Source organism: Pseudonaja textilis, chromosome 2 (genome assembly GCF_049901715.1).
Source record: "Pseudonaja textilis isolate UNSWEBS1 chromosome 2, rPseTex1.2, whole genome shotgun sequence".
Lineage (NCBI taxonomy): Eukaryota > Metazoa > Chordata > Lepidosauria > Squamata > Elapidae > Pseudonaja > Pseudonaja textilis.
This window is the reverse complement of record NC_141991.1, coordinates 254,654,051-254,670,158: the sequence shown is the minus strand read 5'-3', so window position 1 is coordinate 254,670,158 and position 16,108 is coordinate 254,654,051. Positions and strand designations below refer to the sequence as shown.

The window sequence follows — 16,108 nt, the reverse complement described above, 5'->3', positions numbered from 1 at the left end:
TGGGGAGGGTTGAAAGCCTATCCTGCTTTTTGCAATTAAAGACACGGGAACGCTGAAACTCAAATGCCACTTTCCATATACATTTTCAAAAATATATATAATTGTATATGGAAAGTGGAATCTAAGCTTCAGCATTCCTGTATCTTTAATTGTAAAAACCAAGGTAGGTTTGCAGTTCTGATGGTTTTCAATAATAGCTTCCAAATTGTCAAGGGAGGCGACCAGACAAGATTGCTTTCCATGTTGCAATGGCAGCTTTATCTTGACCTTCATGTACGAGTGTTTCCTTCTCACCAAAAAAAAAAAAAAAAAAAGGAAAAAAGACTGGATAAAGGGAAATTGGCCTGTCACACACGTTGCATGCTCACAGTTGTTTCAGCCGGGTGCATTTACTGGGCTACCAGCCTTCGCCCAAGGAAGCATTTCATGAGCAGTTTTCCTGCCTTTGTTTGTAAAAGGATAACAAGAGTTGGAAGGGACCTTGGAGGTCTTCTAGTCCAACCCCCTTCTCGGGCAGGAAACCCTCTCCCATTTCAGACAAATGGCTGTCTAATCTCTTCTTAAAAACTTGGAGCGCCCACAACTTCTGGAGGCAACTTCTGGTTAAATTGTTCTCGCTGTCAGGAAATTCCTCCTTAGTTCTAAGTTGCTTCTGTCCTGGATGAGTTTCCACCCATTGCTTCTTGTCCTGCCTTCAGGGGCTTCGGAGAATATGATTGACTGCCTCTTCTTGTGTGACAACCTTTGAGATATTGGAAGGCTGCTATCATGTCTCCCCTAATCCTTCTTCTCATTAAATGAGATACATCCCAATTCCTGCCACCGTTCTTCCTGTTTTTTTAGCCTCCACTTATTGTTTTCTTTCTGTGTCGTACCAATAAGATTAATAGTAGTGTAACAAAGTTGTCTCCAGCATGGCATTCCATTTACCTGTCAAGGAAGCTCCTGGTCTTCCTTTGTGTCTCTGAAGGGTGTTTCCTGTCTGTTGCGGGCACTGTTGTGTTGGTTTACCGTATAATTCATCGGGTAAATGATAAAGTAAAGAGAAGCCTGCTCTTTTGTTGAAGGCAAAAAGTAACATAATTGGGAGGGTAGATCTGAGGAGACCTCACTGGAGGGACAGGATGGTATTAATATTCATTATGTGTGAGTATTGGCAATAAATCACCTTTTTTTTAGCACTGTCATAACAATAGAATAGAACAGAACAGAACAGAACAGAACAGAACAGAACAGAATAGAATAGAATAGAATAGAATAGAATAAGGAAAGAATAAGGAAAGAATAGAACCAGGACAGAATAGAATAGAATAGAATAGAATAGAATAGAATAGAATAGAATAGAATAGAATAGAATAGTTGGAAGAGACCTTTGAGGTCTGCTAGTCCAACCCGCTGCTACGTCACTGCCTACACCACTTCTGACAAATGGTTATCCAACATCTTTTGAAAACCTTCCAGTGTTGGAGCGTTTACAACTTCTGGAGGCAAGTTGTTCCACTGGTTAAATTGTTCTAACTGTCAGGAAATTCCTCCTTAGTTCTAAGTTGCTTCTCACCTTGATTAGTTTCCACCCGTTGCTTCTTGTCCTGCCCTCAGGTGCTTTGGAGAATAGGTGGACCCCCTGTTCTTTGTGGTCTCTTCTTTGAATGGTCGTAAGTCAAGGACTGACTGTAAAAGGCACAAACTGTGCTGTGTTTGTGGCCTTCCATTTTCTGGAGGGGGCCGAGTCCCAGGACTGGCTTGCGACTTCTCTTTTACAGGTTGGTCTTAACTTCAAACAATCCTTAAGCAACCGGTCATAAACCAGAGAGTTACCTGTGCTGTTGTACGACACATAAATTCTATTAACGGACTAAAGAGAGCCAGTTTGGTCTGGTGGTTAAGTCACTAGGCTAGAAAATGGGAGTCGGTGAGTTCCAATCCTGCCTTAGGCATGAAAGTAGACTGGATAACTTTGAGCCGATCATCGGGAGGTGGTGACTTCTAATCCCGCCTTAGGCATGAGAGTTGACTGGGTGATTTTGAGCCAATCACTAGGAGACGGTGAGTTTAAGTCCCGCCTTAGCCGTGAAAGCTACCTGGGTGACTTTGGGTCAACCAACTGGAGACAAGGAGTTCTAGTCCCACCATAGGCGTGAAAGCCAGCTGGGGGACTTTGGCCCAGTCATTCTCTTTCAGTCCAGCTCACCTCGCAGGGTTGTTGTTGTGGGGAAAATAGGCGGAAGAAAATGTTCTGGATGTGTTCACTACCTCAAGTTATTTGTAAAAATAACAAAGGCAGGATACGAACCATCAAGTAAATAAAGGAATATAAAACTTCCACCTCAAATGTAAGCATTGGAACCCAGTTCTCTGCCCCAAAGCCAAAATGAAGAGGCTCAGAGAGGAACTGTTGGGATAAAACCTGCCTGGAGTCCTACAGGCAGGTAGTCCTCAACTTACGACCAAAGTGAACTTTGCCCCATTTTATGACCTTTCTTGTCACCGTTGTTAAGTGAATCACTGAAGTTGATAAGTTCGTAACCTGGTTATTAAGTAAATCTGGTTTCCCAGTGGACTTATGAATCAGTGGCTGAGCCTCTGAATTTTGATCATGGGACCATGTGGATGCTGCAGCGGTTATAAGTGTGAAAAACGGTCGTAAGTCACTTTTTTCAGTGCCGTTGTAACTTGGAACGGTCCCTAAACGAATGGTTGTAAGTCGTCCTAAGTCAAAGACTACGTATAGTCTCTTTTTTTTTTTTTAAGAAAAGCCCACTTTTATTTCAAATCGCAGCATTACAAATCTAATAACAGAACGCGTAGACACTATTGAAAAGTCCATTTGTAAAAATAAATAAATAAATATATAAAGGCAGAGCTCCAATAAATAGACAAATAAAATAAATAGATTAAAATAAATAGATCTACATTCTCTCGGTCAGCCAGTCTATATACGTGAAATCTGCTTGGATTTCATGTCTTATGAACTCCTGCGTGCAGCTGTCCAGTCCTTTCTCTTTGAGGAAATTCTCGATGCTGCGGAAATACTTCTTCAGTTCCAGTTTGTGCATCCATTCCTTTTTACTTTTTCCCAGACTCAGTTTTTCTCCTTCGAGGCACCTCTGGAGTCTCTGAGTTTGTTCGTGCAGCTTGTTGAGAAACCTAGAAAGGCAAAACAGTAGGAGAACGTTGGTAGAGATTCTCAGTCATCCAGGTCAGGGTTTGTTCTGACCAAGGCTTCCTGAGACAGTAACAATCACACGCTGTTCCCAACAACCTTTGTTTTTATTGCAATGGCTGGGAATTATAGGCATTCCCAGCCCGTAATGAGTCCCAAAGAGTTTGTGAATAGTCCAACAGAAGTTCTGCCACAATCCTTTGGGATAAGTCTGATAAGCACCCACCTTCATCTCCCTTGAAATGCTGCCAACGACTAAATTGCCCATTAGCTGTACAAGGCCAAACGGAGCACAATGTCCAGAGTTTAAACCGACCAGAACGAACAAAGTTGCTTCCTGCAAAGGCTCCTGTCCCTTTGCTCCTCCTTTATGTCTTATGGGAGGGCCAATCGCCTCCAAGACTTACTCCCAATTCGCCCCTTTTGTCTTAACTACTCTTGCCTTCTGGCAGCTCTGTGCAAGCCCTCACTGGGAACAAGCTCCCACTGTTTCTCTGCCTCGCTGCTGTCAGATTCTGGAGGCTCCGGAATCGCCACATAACGCTCAGATGGTCCTGGCCCCATCTCTGTGTCGGACGGAGATCCCTCGTCTGAGTCCTCCCCAGACTGGTCCCTGTTCCACCCCACTGTCCAACTCTGCTGCCAGCTCCACAGGCCGCTGGCAGATGACAACAGGGTTGTCCCAAAAGTGCTTTTGCAAAAAGCCACTGGACTTTGTTTTTCCTCGAAGACGTTTTGCTTCTTATCCGAGGAGCTTCTTCAGTTCTACCTCAGCTGGAAGAAGCGCCAGTACTGAAGAAGCTTCTCGGACAAGAAGCAAAACCTCTTCGAGGCAAAACGAAGTCCTTTTTTTTTTGAAAAAAAGCACAGTTGGGATTTATTTGAAAACATTTCGCTTCTTGTCCAAGAAACTTCCTCGGTTCTCAAGTACTGAAGAAGCTTTTCAGACGAGAAGCTGAAAAACGTTTTCAAAGAAAAATAAAGCAAAGAAAGTCCGGTTGACTTTTGAAAATCCACCTTTGGGAGCTACCTCACAGGGATGTTGTTGGGAGAAAAATGGGAAAACTTAAGTCTTCTGCCTACTGCTTTGAGCTCCTGGAGGAGTAAAGCAAGGTGGAGTTTTAAAATGAATTAAATCAGAATCCTTTCCATGGCTTTCGGATGGCTGCAAATTTCCCCAGCTATTTATTTTATTTAATAATAATAACAACAACAATAACAACAATAATAATAGTAATAATTGAAGTTGAGCGGCTTTGGAAAAAGAAATCGTGTGTTATCCCAATTGTAATTGGAGCCCTTGGAGCAATACCTAAAGGGCTGCCTCACTATCTGGAAATCCTGAACTTATCAGACTTGAATACCCTGATTCTACAAATAAAACACCCTGTTTGGAACAGCTTATATCCTCCGATGCTACCTGAACAGTTCCTGGGTCCTTGGTTAGGACTCGAGCTGTTGAGCTGCCAACCAGCCCCAAAGACTGTGAATCTCACTAAAGATTAAATAATAATAATAGTAATAGCAATAATGATAGTAGTAGTAACAACAATAGTAATAGTAATAGTACTAGTAATACTAGTGGTAGTAGTAATAATAATAATAATTATTATTTATTAAAATCATCCAGGTGCCTTTTTAACCATCACTTTTGGGTCAAAACAGTGGGAATTGAGAGGAAAAAAGGTTACTTTTCCTCAACCACTTTGTCTCACTATGTGGATCCCATCCTACTATAGTTAAGTCCTTGACTTACGACCACAACCGAGCCCAAAATTTCTGTAGCTAAGCGCAAACATTGCTTAAGTGGTAGTTTTCCCCCATTTTTTGTACAACCTTTCTTGCCCTCCAGCCCCCACCCCCGTGGTTAAGTAAACCACTTGCAGCTGTTAAGCTAGCAACCCGGTTGTTAAGCGAATCGGGCTTCCCCGTTGACTTGGCGATTACGTGACCCCAGGGACTCTGTCACCGTCCTAAAGACGAGCATCCAAATTTTGATCACCTGACCATAGGGATGCTCCCAACGGCCGTGTGAAAAACGGTCCTAAGCCCCTTTTTTTCCCAGTGCCGTTGCAACTTCGAACGGTCACTTAAGTTGAACCGTTGTAAGTCGAGGACTACCTCTATAGAGATACACACACGCGCGCAGAAGGAAGGAAGAAAAGAAAATCCCAGACTGACCTTTTTCGCAAAGTGGCATCCCAGGCGACCCACAGATGTTCCTCCTTGAAGAGATGCAGGAATCCACGCAGCATCTCCAGGATGGCTTTGGTGGCAGCCCGTGGTTGTCGTATCCCGAGGATTTTTATGGGGAAACTGACCTCCGGCATCTTCTGCCAACACTCCGGGGGGATCTTCGCCTTCATGCCTTTCAACAGCTCCATGCTTTGCTGGTTCCATCTCTGCTGTTGCCTTTTCAGAAGGTTGCAGTGAAGTCCCGAGGCTGGGACGGCCAGCAGGAACACCAAGCAGAGCAGCCCCATGGGCACCGGAGTCGATGTGGCCGCCATGGAAGGACCTGGGTTCTGCGATGGGTCCCCTTCTGTGGCTCAGCGGCATTGAAGTGAAGGGCTCTCTGGCATCCTCTTTTATGCCCTCGGTAGCCCATGGTCTCTTTCATCATTTTCTCTCCCAAATTCCCCAGTTTCATTTTCAGTTTTCAATTTCATCTTCCATGGAGGTTTTTCCCCCCCTTTTGGTGGGGCTGGTGAGTCTTAGGTGCTGGTGGCTGAGATGGGACCTCTTCCAGCTCCCCCCCCACTCCAAAAAAATATTTCCTACCTCCTCCTCCTACCCCAAAAGACCCCCAGTGGCCAGCACTGCTAGGATAATATGCTTGAGGTTTCATTGCCTGCAAGTCAACCCTTGAGCCTTGCAGTATATATGTAGACTTTGACTTAACAACAGTTCACTTAATGGCTGTTCGAAGTTAAACAACGGCACTGGAAAAAAGTGACTTAGTGACCGTTTTTCACACTTAACAACCGTTCCAGTGTCCCCGTGGTCAGATCCTTTTTTTTTTGTAATCAAGTTTTTTTTAATTTCAATCTACAAGTACACAACAATACATAAACAGTGGCGGCATCCTACATATCCTACATTTTAGTCTAAGCAGAATTAATAATACCAATCCTCTCTCTTTAATACCCATGTTCGCATTTAATCATAATCCTTCATTGCTTATTTTCAACATTTCAGTACGCTCTCCTGGGGCCAACCACCATATCATTTAAATAAACATGCCTCGTGATTTCATTATTCCGTTTCCTCTCCTATTTTTTGTTTTTTTTGTTTGTTTTTAAATCAAAAATTCTCATTTGGCAAGCAGTGCGGTTCCAGGTTTTCACATCTCAATACAAACATGACCATAGTTGCCTAATCATTTTACTTATTCCGTTTCATATCACATTATTCCCATGGTCACATCTTTTGGATGCTTGACAACCGATTCGCATTTATGACGGTTGCTGTCATCATCATCTTTCGCGGTTGAACGCCGTCGGTAATGCTCTCTAAGTGAGAGAACATCACTTCTGCATTAGTCCTCTCCCAGCTGGGTTACTGCAATGCGCTCTCTGAGGGGCTTCCCTTGAAGAGTATTCGGAAGCGACAACTGGTACAAGGACGCGGCAACAGAGACAGTGATGGGCTGGCCCTGTTTTTTGCTGTTTTAACCACTTGCCAGCTCTTGTTATCCACTTGCCCTCATTTTATTGTCATCATTTTATTTTGTCTTTTCAAATTGTAAAGGAAAATAAAAACACCGGGAAATCAGAGGGAGGAAAAAGGGAATGTGTAAAAAAGTTAAAAGAAAAAGTGGAGGCTGTAAGTGTGTTACTTTCCACTGTTCTAAAACGAGCCGGAAGCCAGCCAGCCAGCCTGTCTATCTATCATCCATCTATCTATCTATCTATCTATCTATCTATCTATCTATCTATCTATCTATCTATCTATCTATCTCTATCTATCTATCTATCTATCTATCTATCTATCTATCTATCTATCTATCTATATCTATATCTATCTATCTATCTATCTATCTATCTATCTATCTATCTATCTATCTATATCTGTATCTATCTATCTTTTTTTATTTTATTTTATTTTATTTATATTTTATTTTATTTATTTTATTTTATTTTATTTTATTATTTTATTATTATTTTATTTTATTATTTTATTTTATTTTATTTTATTTATTTAATATTGCCACCTATTCGCCCATGGCGATTAGAGGCAGCTTACACAATGTAAAAACCATATTTAAAACAAAAAAATGATAAAAATAAAAAAACAATAAAAACTAACAAAAATAATCAAATAAATTAGTTAAGGTACAATAGAACAACATCTGGAAAAAATAAAATAAAAATAAAAAAGTCACTCCCCGACTCCCACCCACCCAACCCCGAACGACAGCAGATCACACGAGCCATTGGATGGGCTCCATCCCGCTCCGGGTTCCCCAGGCCCGCTGGCAGGACCAGGCCTCCTTCAGAGCCTTCCGGAAGAGAGTTAGAGTCGGGGCCGTTCTAATCTCGGGGGGATGATCCAGAGAGAGGGAGCCACCACGGAGGAGGCCCTTCTTCTGGGTCCTACCAGGTGTATCTCCCCCAGGGATGGGACCCGTGGCATTTCCTGCCTCCTCGCTCTAATGGGTCGGATAGATGTGACCGGCAAGAGATGTTCCCTCAGATTAACCAATGCTAGTTTCCCCATTCAGTAATTCTAGTTTTCCTTTATTTTATTTTCATTTGTATTTTATATTTCGAGAAGCTATTTTAAAAGAGGTCCAAATCATAAATAACTCTCCCGCCCCCAAGGCAAACCAGGAGCAAAACTGCCCAATTCCAGCATCTATAGCTCGCTTTTACAGTATGTCGATCCATCATTTGCTTTCAGTAAACATTGGCCTCTTCCAATAACTCACATCGCATAGTATTCACATATATGATATGAGTAAAGGGTTTCCTGCCCAAGAAGGGGGTTGGACTAGAAGACCTCCAAGTTCCCTTCTAACCTCGTTGTGCTATTCACACCGGAATTCCTTGGTTCCTTTCCAGCGCTCTTCCTTTTATTCTGCCTTTATTCGATGTTTAAAATAAATTGTGAATGCTGCCAAGTCGAGGCGTTCTTTGTTAAGTACTTGGCAGCATTTAATTCCTGGGCATCAGCCCTGGATTCTTTTTCTTTTTTTCCTTTTTTTCCCCCCCTTTTTGGGAAATTCCAACGTCAGAATTAAGAGTCGGAGCTGAGATACTGAAAATAAAACAGACCCGAAACTGAAAGCGAGACGGGGAGAGGAAAATAGAAGACAAGACCGTTCCAAATATGGACGCGGAAGTAATGTCTCTGTCTCCTTCAGATGTTTTCATGCAGTCACTGCTGTGAAGCGCTCTTCTTGCTTGCGTGCTCTTGTGAAGAATGTGAAAACAAAGCAGGCGGAAAAAAGACAGCGCGTGCCAAGAATTATTTTGAAATACCCTGGAACACAAGTGAGGGCCCCGCAGTTCTTTAAATATTACTGAAGTCCAGCTTAGCCTTGGCCAGCTGCGTTGCCTCTCCTGCCTCCTTTCTACACCCCAAAACGATAACTGAACCCCTACTTTTAAAAAGGGCCTTCAGAGTAAGTCAGGAGAAGAAATAGCGAATGGAAACTCATCAAGGAGAGAAGCGACCTCGAATTAAGGAGGAATTTCCTGACTCTGAGAACAATTAACCGGTGGAACAGCTTGCCACCAGAAGCTGTGGGTGCTCCATTACTGGAGGTTTTTAAAGAAGAGACTTGGATTTGTCTGAAGGGTTTTCTGCTTGAGCAAGGGGGTTGGACTAGAAGACCTCAAAGGTCCCTTCCAACTCTGTTATTCTCTCCCCCCCCCCGAAGTTTTTTTAATTTATTCTGCTTATAGACATCAATACATAGACAGTGTTGCACCTAAGCATCATACATTTTGGTGCCAACAAACAGTAACAGCATTCATCATACCTGTTACATTTATCAAACTTATATGATTCTAATGTTAATACACATATTTATATCGTATTATGATCCTTCATCGTTTAATTATTCAGTAGTCCAATGCATTCTTCTAATGCCAATCACAATATTATTTAAACAGACAAGATAATTTCATTATTCCATTTCTTCTTTTGTTTTATATACATATATATATTTTGGGGGGGACATCTCCTGGCAAGCAGCGTGATTCCAGGTTTTTAAATTTCAATACAAACATGACCATAGTTACATCAATTCTGTTACTCTCTTATTCTTCCTATTTCTCTGCCGCAAGAGCTGCTAAGAGCTGCAGGAGGCTCCAGTTTAAAGTAATGGGCTTGGTTTGTTCAGATTCCGGGGGTCACCTGAGTGAACCCACAAAACGTGAATTGTTTCTTTTTTTAAAAAAATAAATAAAATCAAGATATATTTTTAACTACATAAATGCCGGGGGTGGGATTCAAATTTTTTAACAACCGGTTCTGTGGGCATGGCTTAGTTGGTGGGTGTGGCTTGGTGGTCATGTGACTGGGTGGGCGTGGCTTGGTGGTCATGTTATTGGCTGGGCGTGGTACATCGAGGCAGCATCTCGTCGCCTGGCCTTTCATGACTGTGGGGATGCTGCAACAGTCGTAAGTGTGAAAAACGGTCGTAAGTCACTTTTTTCAGTGCCATTGTAACTTTGAATGGTCACTCCACACAAGCAAAGTACCTGCAAAGGAGGGGAAAAAAACTCCAGAGAAGTTCCTGAGACAGGAAGTCTAGTCTTGCCAAGAACGTAATAAGGGTTAACGGAGAGGCAGTTTCTGTAAGCAACACCAGAATGTTTCCTTCTTGCCTTCCTTACAGGATTAGCCCAGGAATTTCTTCTAACAACCAGTTCTCCGAACTGCTTAGAATGTTAACAACCAGTTCTAGCGAATAGGTGTGAACTGGTAGAAACCCACCCTTGCATAAATGGCAATTTTTAAATGTTGCCATTTACTATAACTTGATTCAAAGCAACTAAGTCTTTCTTAACTTTGCCTTGGTGCTTGCATTTAAGTCTGTCAGAACTTTGAACCGTTGCTAAGTGACCGGACATTAGTCAAGGACTACCTGTAGTCTAGGCTGCAATCTGGTTTTAGAAATAGAGGTAATGCTTGACTTACAACCATTCTCCTTAGTGACCATCTGAGGTCACAACAGCCCCGGAAAAAATGACTTACAACCACTGCAGCATCCCCGTGGTCACAGAAACAGGATTTGGAGACTTGGCAACTGGCATGTACTTATGACAGTTGCACAGTCCCGAGTTATCCAGAGTTTTTGCAGTGTTAATTCAGCGCCAGAAAAATAAACACAGATGGCTGATGCTTCATTTAACATCTTTATAAACATATTAAGTAGATTTTACAAACCAGTTGTAGATTTCTCCAACATGGAGCAAACTCAGACAGAAACATAAAAAATAAACACAGATGGCTGGTGCTTCATTTAACATCTTTATAAACATAATACATAGATTTTACAAACTAATTGTAGATTTCTCCAACATGGAGCAAACTCAGACAGAAACATTTTGCAAGTAACTTCAGCAGGCAAGCAAGCAAGTTAGTTTCATCTTCAATAGACAGACTCAGAGCTCAGCATAGCTGCAGAGCTTAATATCGAGCCATGACTAGGCTACTTCTAGTTTCAGTTTCCAAACTGTCTTCATTGGCTGACGTAGTTGCTATGCCTATTCATTGGCTGACCTTGTTACCAAGCTCTGTTCCAGTTCACGAATATATTCTTGACACGGGTTTCATGTGATCAGCATTTGTAACCTTCGCTCTGGCTTCCAACAAGCAAAGTGTCAACTCATATTTTGGGATAACTGCCTGACACAAAATTAATGGGGGGAAGCCAGATTGGCTTAACAACCATATAGTTCACTTAACAACTGATTTGCTTACCTGCGGCAAGAAACTCACTTAAGAGCTCTGGTGATTGCTAGCAGTTCGATTCTCACCAGGCTCAAGGTTGACTCAACCTTCCATCCTTCCGAGGTTGGTAAAATGAAGACCCAGATTGTTGAGGTAAAGAGGCTGACTCTGTAAACCGCTCTGGCTGTAAAGCACTGTGAAGCGGTATGTAAGTCTAAGCGCTATTGCTATGGATAGATGGATGGACAGATAGGCAGGCAGGCAGGCAGAAGGACAGATATATATAGAGAGAGAGAGAGCCATGGTGGCACAGTGGTTAGAATGCAGCATTCCAAGCTAACTCTGCCAGCAGTTCGATTCTGACCGGCTGAAGGTTGACTCAGCCTTCCGTCCTTCCGATGTCGGTAAAACGAGGACCCAGATTGTTGGGAGCAAGAGGCTGACTGTGTAAACCGTTAAGGGCTGCAAAGGACTATGGAGAAGTACATAAGTCTTAGCACTATTGCCATGCTATGCTTTCCTATGGATTGGATGGATGGATACAGACAGACAGACAGGTGATAGATATAGAACTTTGGTGGAGCTATGGTTAGAATGAAGTATTGGAGGAAAACTCTGCCATCTGCTAGCAGTTCGATTCTGACCGGCTGAAGGTTGTTCACTCACCTTCCATCCTTCCTAGGTGGGTAAAATGAGGAGCCAGATTTTGCAGGGGCAGGAGGCTGACTCTATAAACCACTCAGAGAGAGGCTGTAAAGCACTGTGAAGCGGTGTAGTCTAAGTGCTGTTGCCTTGCTTAGCAACAGAAACCGTGGACTCCATTGTAGTCATAAGTTGAGGACTACCTCTACATTGTTGTGTTGCTTTCTCTTTGGTAGGATTACTATGGAATCACATTCCCTGCTCCTGCGAACCTGACCAGCAGAGATGGAGCCCTTGCTAACAACCCTTACTCAGGTGAGGCAATGCTCAGGTATGGCTGTGGATCTCCAGTGTCCACGCCAGGCTGTCTGTTGCTTGATCGTGGCATTGCGATGGCTACCACAGTGGGGGAGTCCATGACTTCCTATGCCTTTTCTGTCAACTTCCAAGAAGACCAAACATTCAGGATCATATCGACACCATCTCCAGGACTCTTGCTCACCTGGTTGGACACAAGGTTGTCCATCATCTGGACTATCTAAGGCCCCTCATGGTCTCCTTCTATACACACACTTTCTGTTGAACCCGCCCAGAGTGCAGAGCAGGGGTGTCCAACCTTGATAACTTTAAGGCTTGTGGACTTCACACTCCCAGTTGGTTGATTGGGGGATTCTGGGAATTGAGGTCCACAGGTCTTAAAAGTTGCAAAGTTTGGAGACCCCCGTTCTAAACACTCGTTTAGATGTGATGAATAACCCCAAGCACAAAATGGTGAAAAAGTCATTTGGTGTACCGGTGGAAGACTTGAAATAGTATTGCTGGCTGGGCTTCTCACTCAGGAAGCTTCTTCAGCTCTGACTGGAGGGTGGGGAATGGAAGGATTTATATTCCCTGCAGACAGCTGGTTATTTGCATCCTTTTAGAGGGTCATTGAGACCACCTGGAGGTTTATTTGTGCCCTCAGGGTACTTTGAATGGTGCAAATGGTTCCTGAAGCCTGCAGTTTTTCTCTGGAAATCCATTCCTACGACCACCCCATTCCAAGGATGTCCATCCCAAATTGCATAGCTAAAAAGTCTGTAGAGATTCTCCATCATCCAGGTCATGGTTGTCCCAAAGGGGCTTTTTCAGGAGTTTCAACAACCCACTCAAAGGATGCAAATGACCAGCTGTTTGTCCAGAAGTATAAATCCTCCTATTCTTCACCATCCAGTCAGAACTAAAGAAGCTTCTTGTATGGGAAGCGAAACATCTTCCAAGAAAAAAACAAGAAATTCCAGTTGCCTCCTGAAAAAAGCACCTTTGGGACAACTCACTTAGCAGTGAAAATTCTGTTCCTGATTGCAGTCGTAAGTTCAGAACCACAGACCAGCTGGTCATTTGCATCCTTGTAGAGGGTCGTTGAGGCCACTTGGAGGTTTATCTGTGTCCTCGGGGTCACCTGAGTGGTGCAAATGGGTATGGAGCCTTCTGACTGGATGGTGAGGAATGGAGGGATGGATACTCCTTGCAGACAGCTGGTCATTTGCATCCTTTTTAGGGGGTCGTTGAGGCCACTTGGAGGTTTATCTGTGTCTTCAGGGTCACCTGAGTGGTGCAAATGGGTGTGGAGTCTCCTTGGAACTGCTGAAAGGAGCTGTGTGGTGGACTCTACACCCATTTGCACCACTCAGGTGACCCTGAGGACACAGATAAACCTCCAAGTGGCCTCAACAACCCTCTAAAATGGATGCAAATGACCAGCTTCAGTCCTTCTCTTCCTCACCATCCAGTCAGAGCTGAAGAAGTTTCTGGGGTGAGAAGTGAAACGTCTTCTTCAAAGAAAAACCAGAAAGTCTGGTTGCCTCTTGAGGACCAAAGAAGTGCCTTTGGGACAACCTGTTCAGCCATCGCAAAGAGGAACCGCCATCGTGTCCATCCCTGAACCTCTGTTTTGTCACTTCCTCCTTTCCTGTCCAGGTGATATTGCAAAATTTGGCCGCGGAGACTCCGCTTCGCCCGTGCCCGCCACCACCCTTGCCCAGGCTCAGCAGAACCAGACCCAGGCCCACCACACGGCTCAACAAGCCTTCCTCAACCCCACGTTGCCGCCCGGCTACAGCTACACTGGCTTACCATACTACGCCGGCGTGCCGGGAGTTCCCAGCGCTTTCCAGTACGGCCCCACCATGTTTGTAAGTCTCTGTCCTGAAGGGCAGAGTGGCCCTTGGTGCTCTCTGAGCTTGGTTGTAGTCTAGCAGGCAGTTTTATTACCCAGCTGAGGAGGAGGGGAAGGAAGAGGGAGAGGAGGAGGAGGGGGAAAGGAGGGGGAGCAAGGGAGAGGAAGGGAGGAGGAGGAAAGGAGGAAGAGGAGCAGAGGGAGGGGGAGGAAGAGAACTGGGGAGTCCTAGATGCTCTCAGTGCTTGGTTGTTTTCTTGCAGACATTACATGACCCAACTAGGGAACATTGTCAGGATTAGAAGGGAGAAGAGAAACCCAAGAATGTCCAGAGGCCTTTTGCAATGGGGGTCCCCAGAGGCCCCCCCAAGCTCTGACCTTTCTCCCTTTACCTTCCTCCAGGTCCCTCCAGCCTCGGCCAAGCAGCACAGCGTGACCTTGAACGCTGCTTCCACGCCCTTCCAGCAGGCCGGCAGCTACAGCCAGCACAGTTATGGAGCAGGTGACAGCTCTGGCGCAGGAGGAGCTGGGCGGGGCGGGGTGGAGTGGGGCTCCCTCTCCATCTTTGGGCAGGGCAGAAGGACCATTGCAAACCTGGCTCAGGGGGGAGGGCACAGGAGGAGGGGAAGGTTCACTTAACATCCATGTGGCTAATGTAAGAACTGCAATGGTTCAGTGAACAAACGGGAGAAGAAAAGTCATAAAAAGGGAGCCAAACTCACTTAACGAATCTCTCGCTTAACAACGTAAATATTGGGCTCCCTTGCGGTTGTATGGCGAGGACTGGCTGTACTGGTTTGATATCCTGCTTTTTTTAGTTTAGTTCTTTGTTTATTGGCCAAGTGGGATTGGACACACAAGGAATTTGTCTTGGTGCCAATGCTCTCACGGTACATAAAAGGAAAGAGACATTCGTCAAGAGTCCAGAATCATCAGGTACAACACTTAATGATAGTCATAGGGTACAATAAGCAATCAAATCAAATAGATAGATAGATAGATAGATGATAGATAGATAGATAGATAAAAAGAAAGAAAGAAAAGAAAGAAAGGGAGAAAGAAAAAGAAAAAGAAAGAAAGGAAAGAAAGAAAAGAAAGAAAGAAAGAAAGAAAGAAAGAAAGAAAGAAAGAAAGAAAGAAAGAAAGAAAGAAAGAAAGAAAGAAAGAAAGAAAGAAAGAAAGAAAGAAAGAAAGAAAGAAAAAGAAAGAAAGAAAGAGAAAAAAAATAGAATTCTTTATTGGCCAAGCGTGATTGGACAAACAAGGAATCTGTCTCGGTGCAAATGCTCTCAGTGTACATAAAAGAAAAGATACATTCATCAAGAATCATCAGGTACAACACTTAATAAAGTCGTAGGGTACAATAAGCCATCAAATCATAGTAGGGAACAGTCCATATAAATCGTAAATATACAAGCGACAAAGTTACAGTCCTACAGTCACAAATGGGAGGGTATGAACGATTAGGAGTGATGAGAAGATTAACAGTAATAGTAGTGCAAACTTTGTAATAGTTGAACATTGTTGAGGGAATTATTTGTTTAGCAGAGTGATGGCGTTCGGGGAAAAAAATTGTCCCTGTGTCTAGTTATTCTGGTGTGCAGGGCTCTATAGTGTCATTTTGAGGGAAGGAATTGAAACAGTTTATGTCCGGGACGTGAGGGGTGTGTAAATATTTTCACAACCCTCTTTTTGACTCCTGCAGTATATAGGTCCTCAATTGAAGGCAGGTTAGTAGCCATTGTTTTTTCTGCAGTCCTAATTCTCCTCTGGAGTCTCTGTCTGTCCTGTTGGGTCGCAGAGCCAAACCAGACAGTTAGAGGTGCAGATGACAGACTCCATCCTTCCTCTGTAGAACTGGATCAGCAGCTCCTTGGGCAGTTTGAGCTTCCTGAGTTGGCGCAGAAAGAACATTATATAAACATTATATACAGAACATTTGTGTTTTTTGATGACATTTTTGATGTTAGGTGTCCATTTTAGGTCATGTGATATGATAGAACTTAGAAATTGGAAGGTCTCTACTGTTGATACTGTGTTGTCTAGTATTGTAAGAGGTGGTAGTATGGAAGGGTTTCCTCTAAAGTCTACCGCCATTTTTACGGTTTTGAGTGTGTTCAGTTCCAGATTGTTCCGGTTACACCACGAGGCAAGTTGTACAACCTCCTGCCTGTAAGCAGATTGTCATTGCACCTCGTACAACAAAGTTAAATGCCACCTTCTGCGTACGTTATAACTAT

At 43.6% G+C, this 16,108-nt stretch overlaps 1 protein-coding gene across 2 annotated transcripts in view; it reads left to right on the top strand.

The window, feature by feature from the left end:
* Nucleotides 1–16,108, top strand: part of UBAP2 (ubiquitin associated protein 2) — a 132,913-nt gene that overhangs the window by 107,806 nt on the left and 8,999 nt on the right. For both annotated transcript variants that reach the window (XM_087927587.1, XM_087927586.1), the window contains exons 22-24: nt 11,947–12,025; nt 13,670–13,884; nt 14,271–14,370. In XM_087927587.1, the coding sequence (XP_087783713.1) occupies nt 11,947–12,025; nt 13,670–13,884; nt 14,271–14,370 (394 nt within the window). The remainder of the gene's footprint in view (nt 1–11,946; nt 12,026–13,669; nt 13,885–14,270; nt 14,371–16,108) is intronic.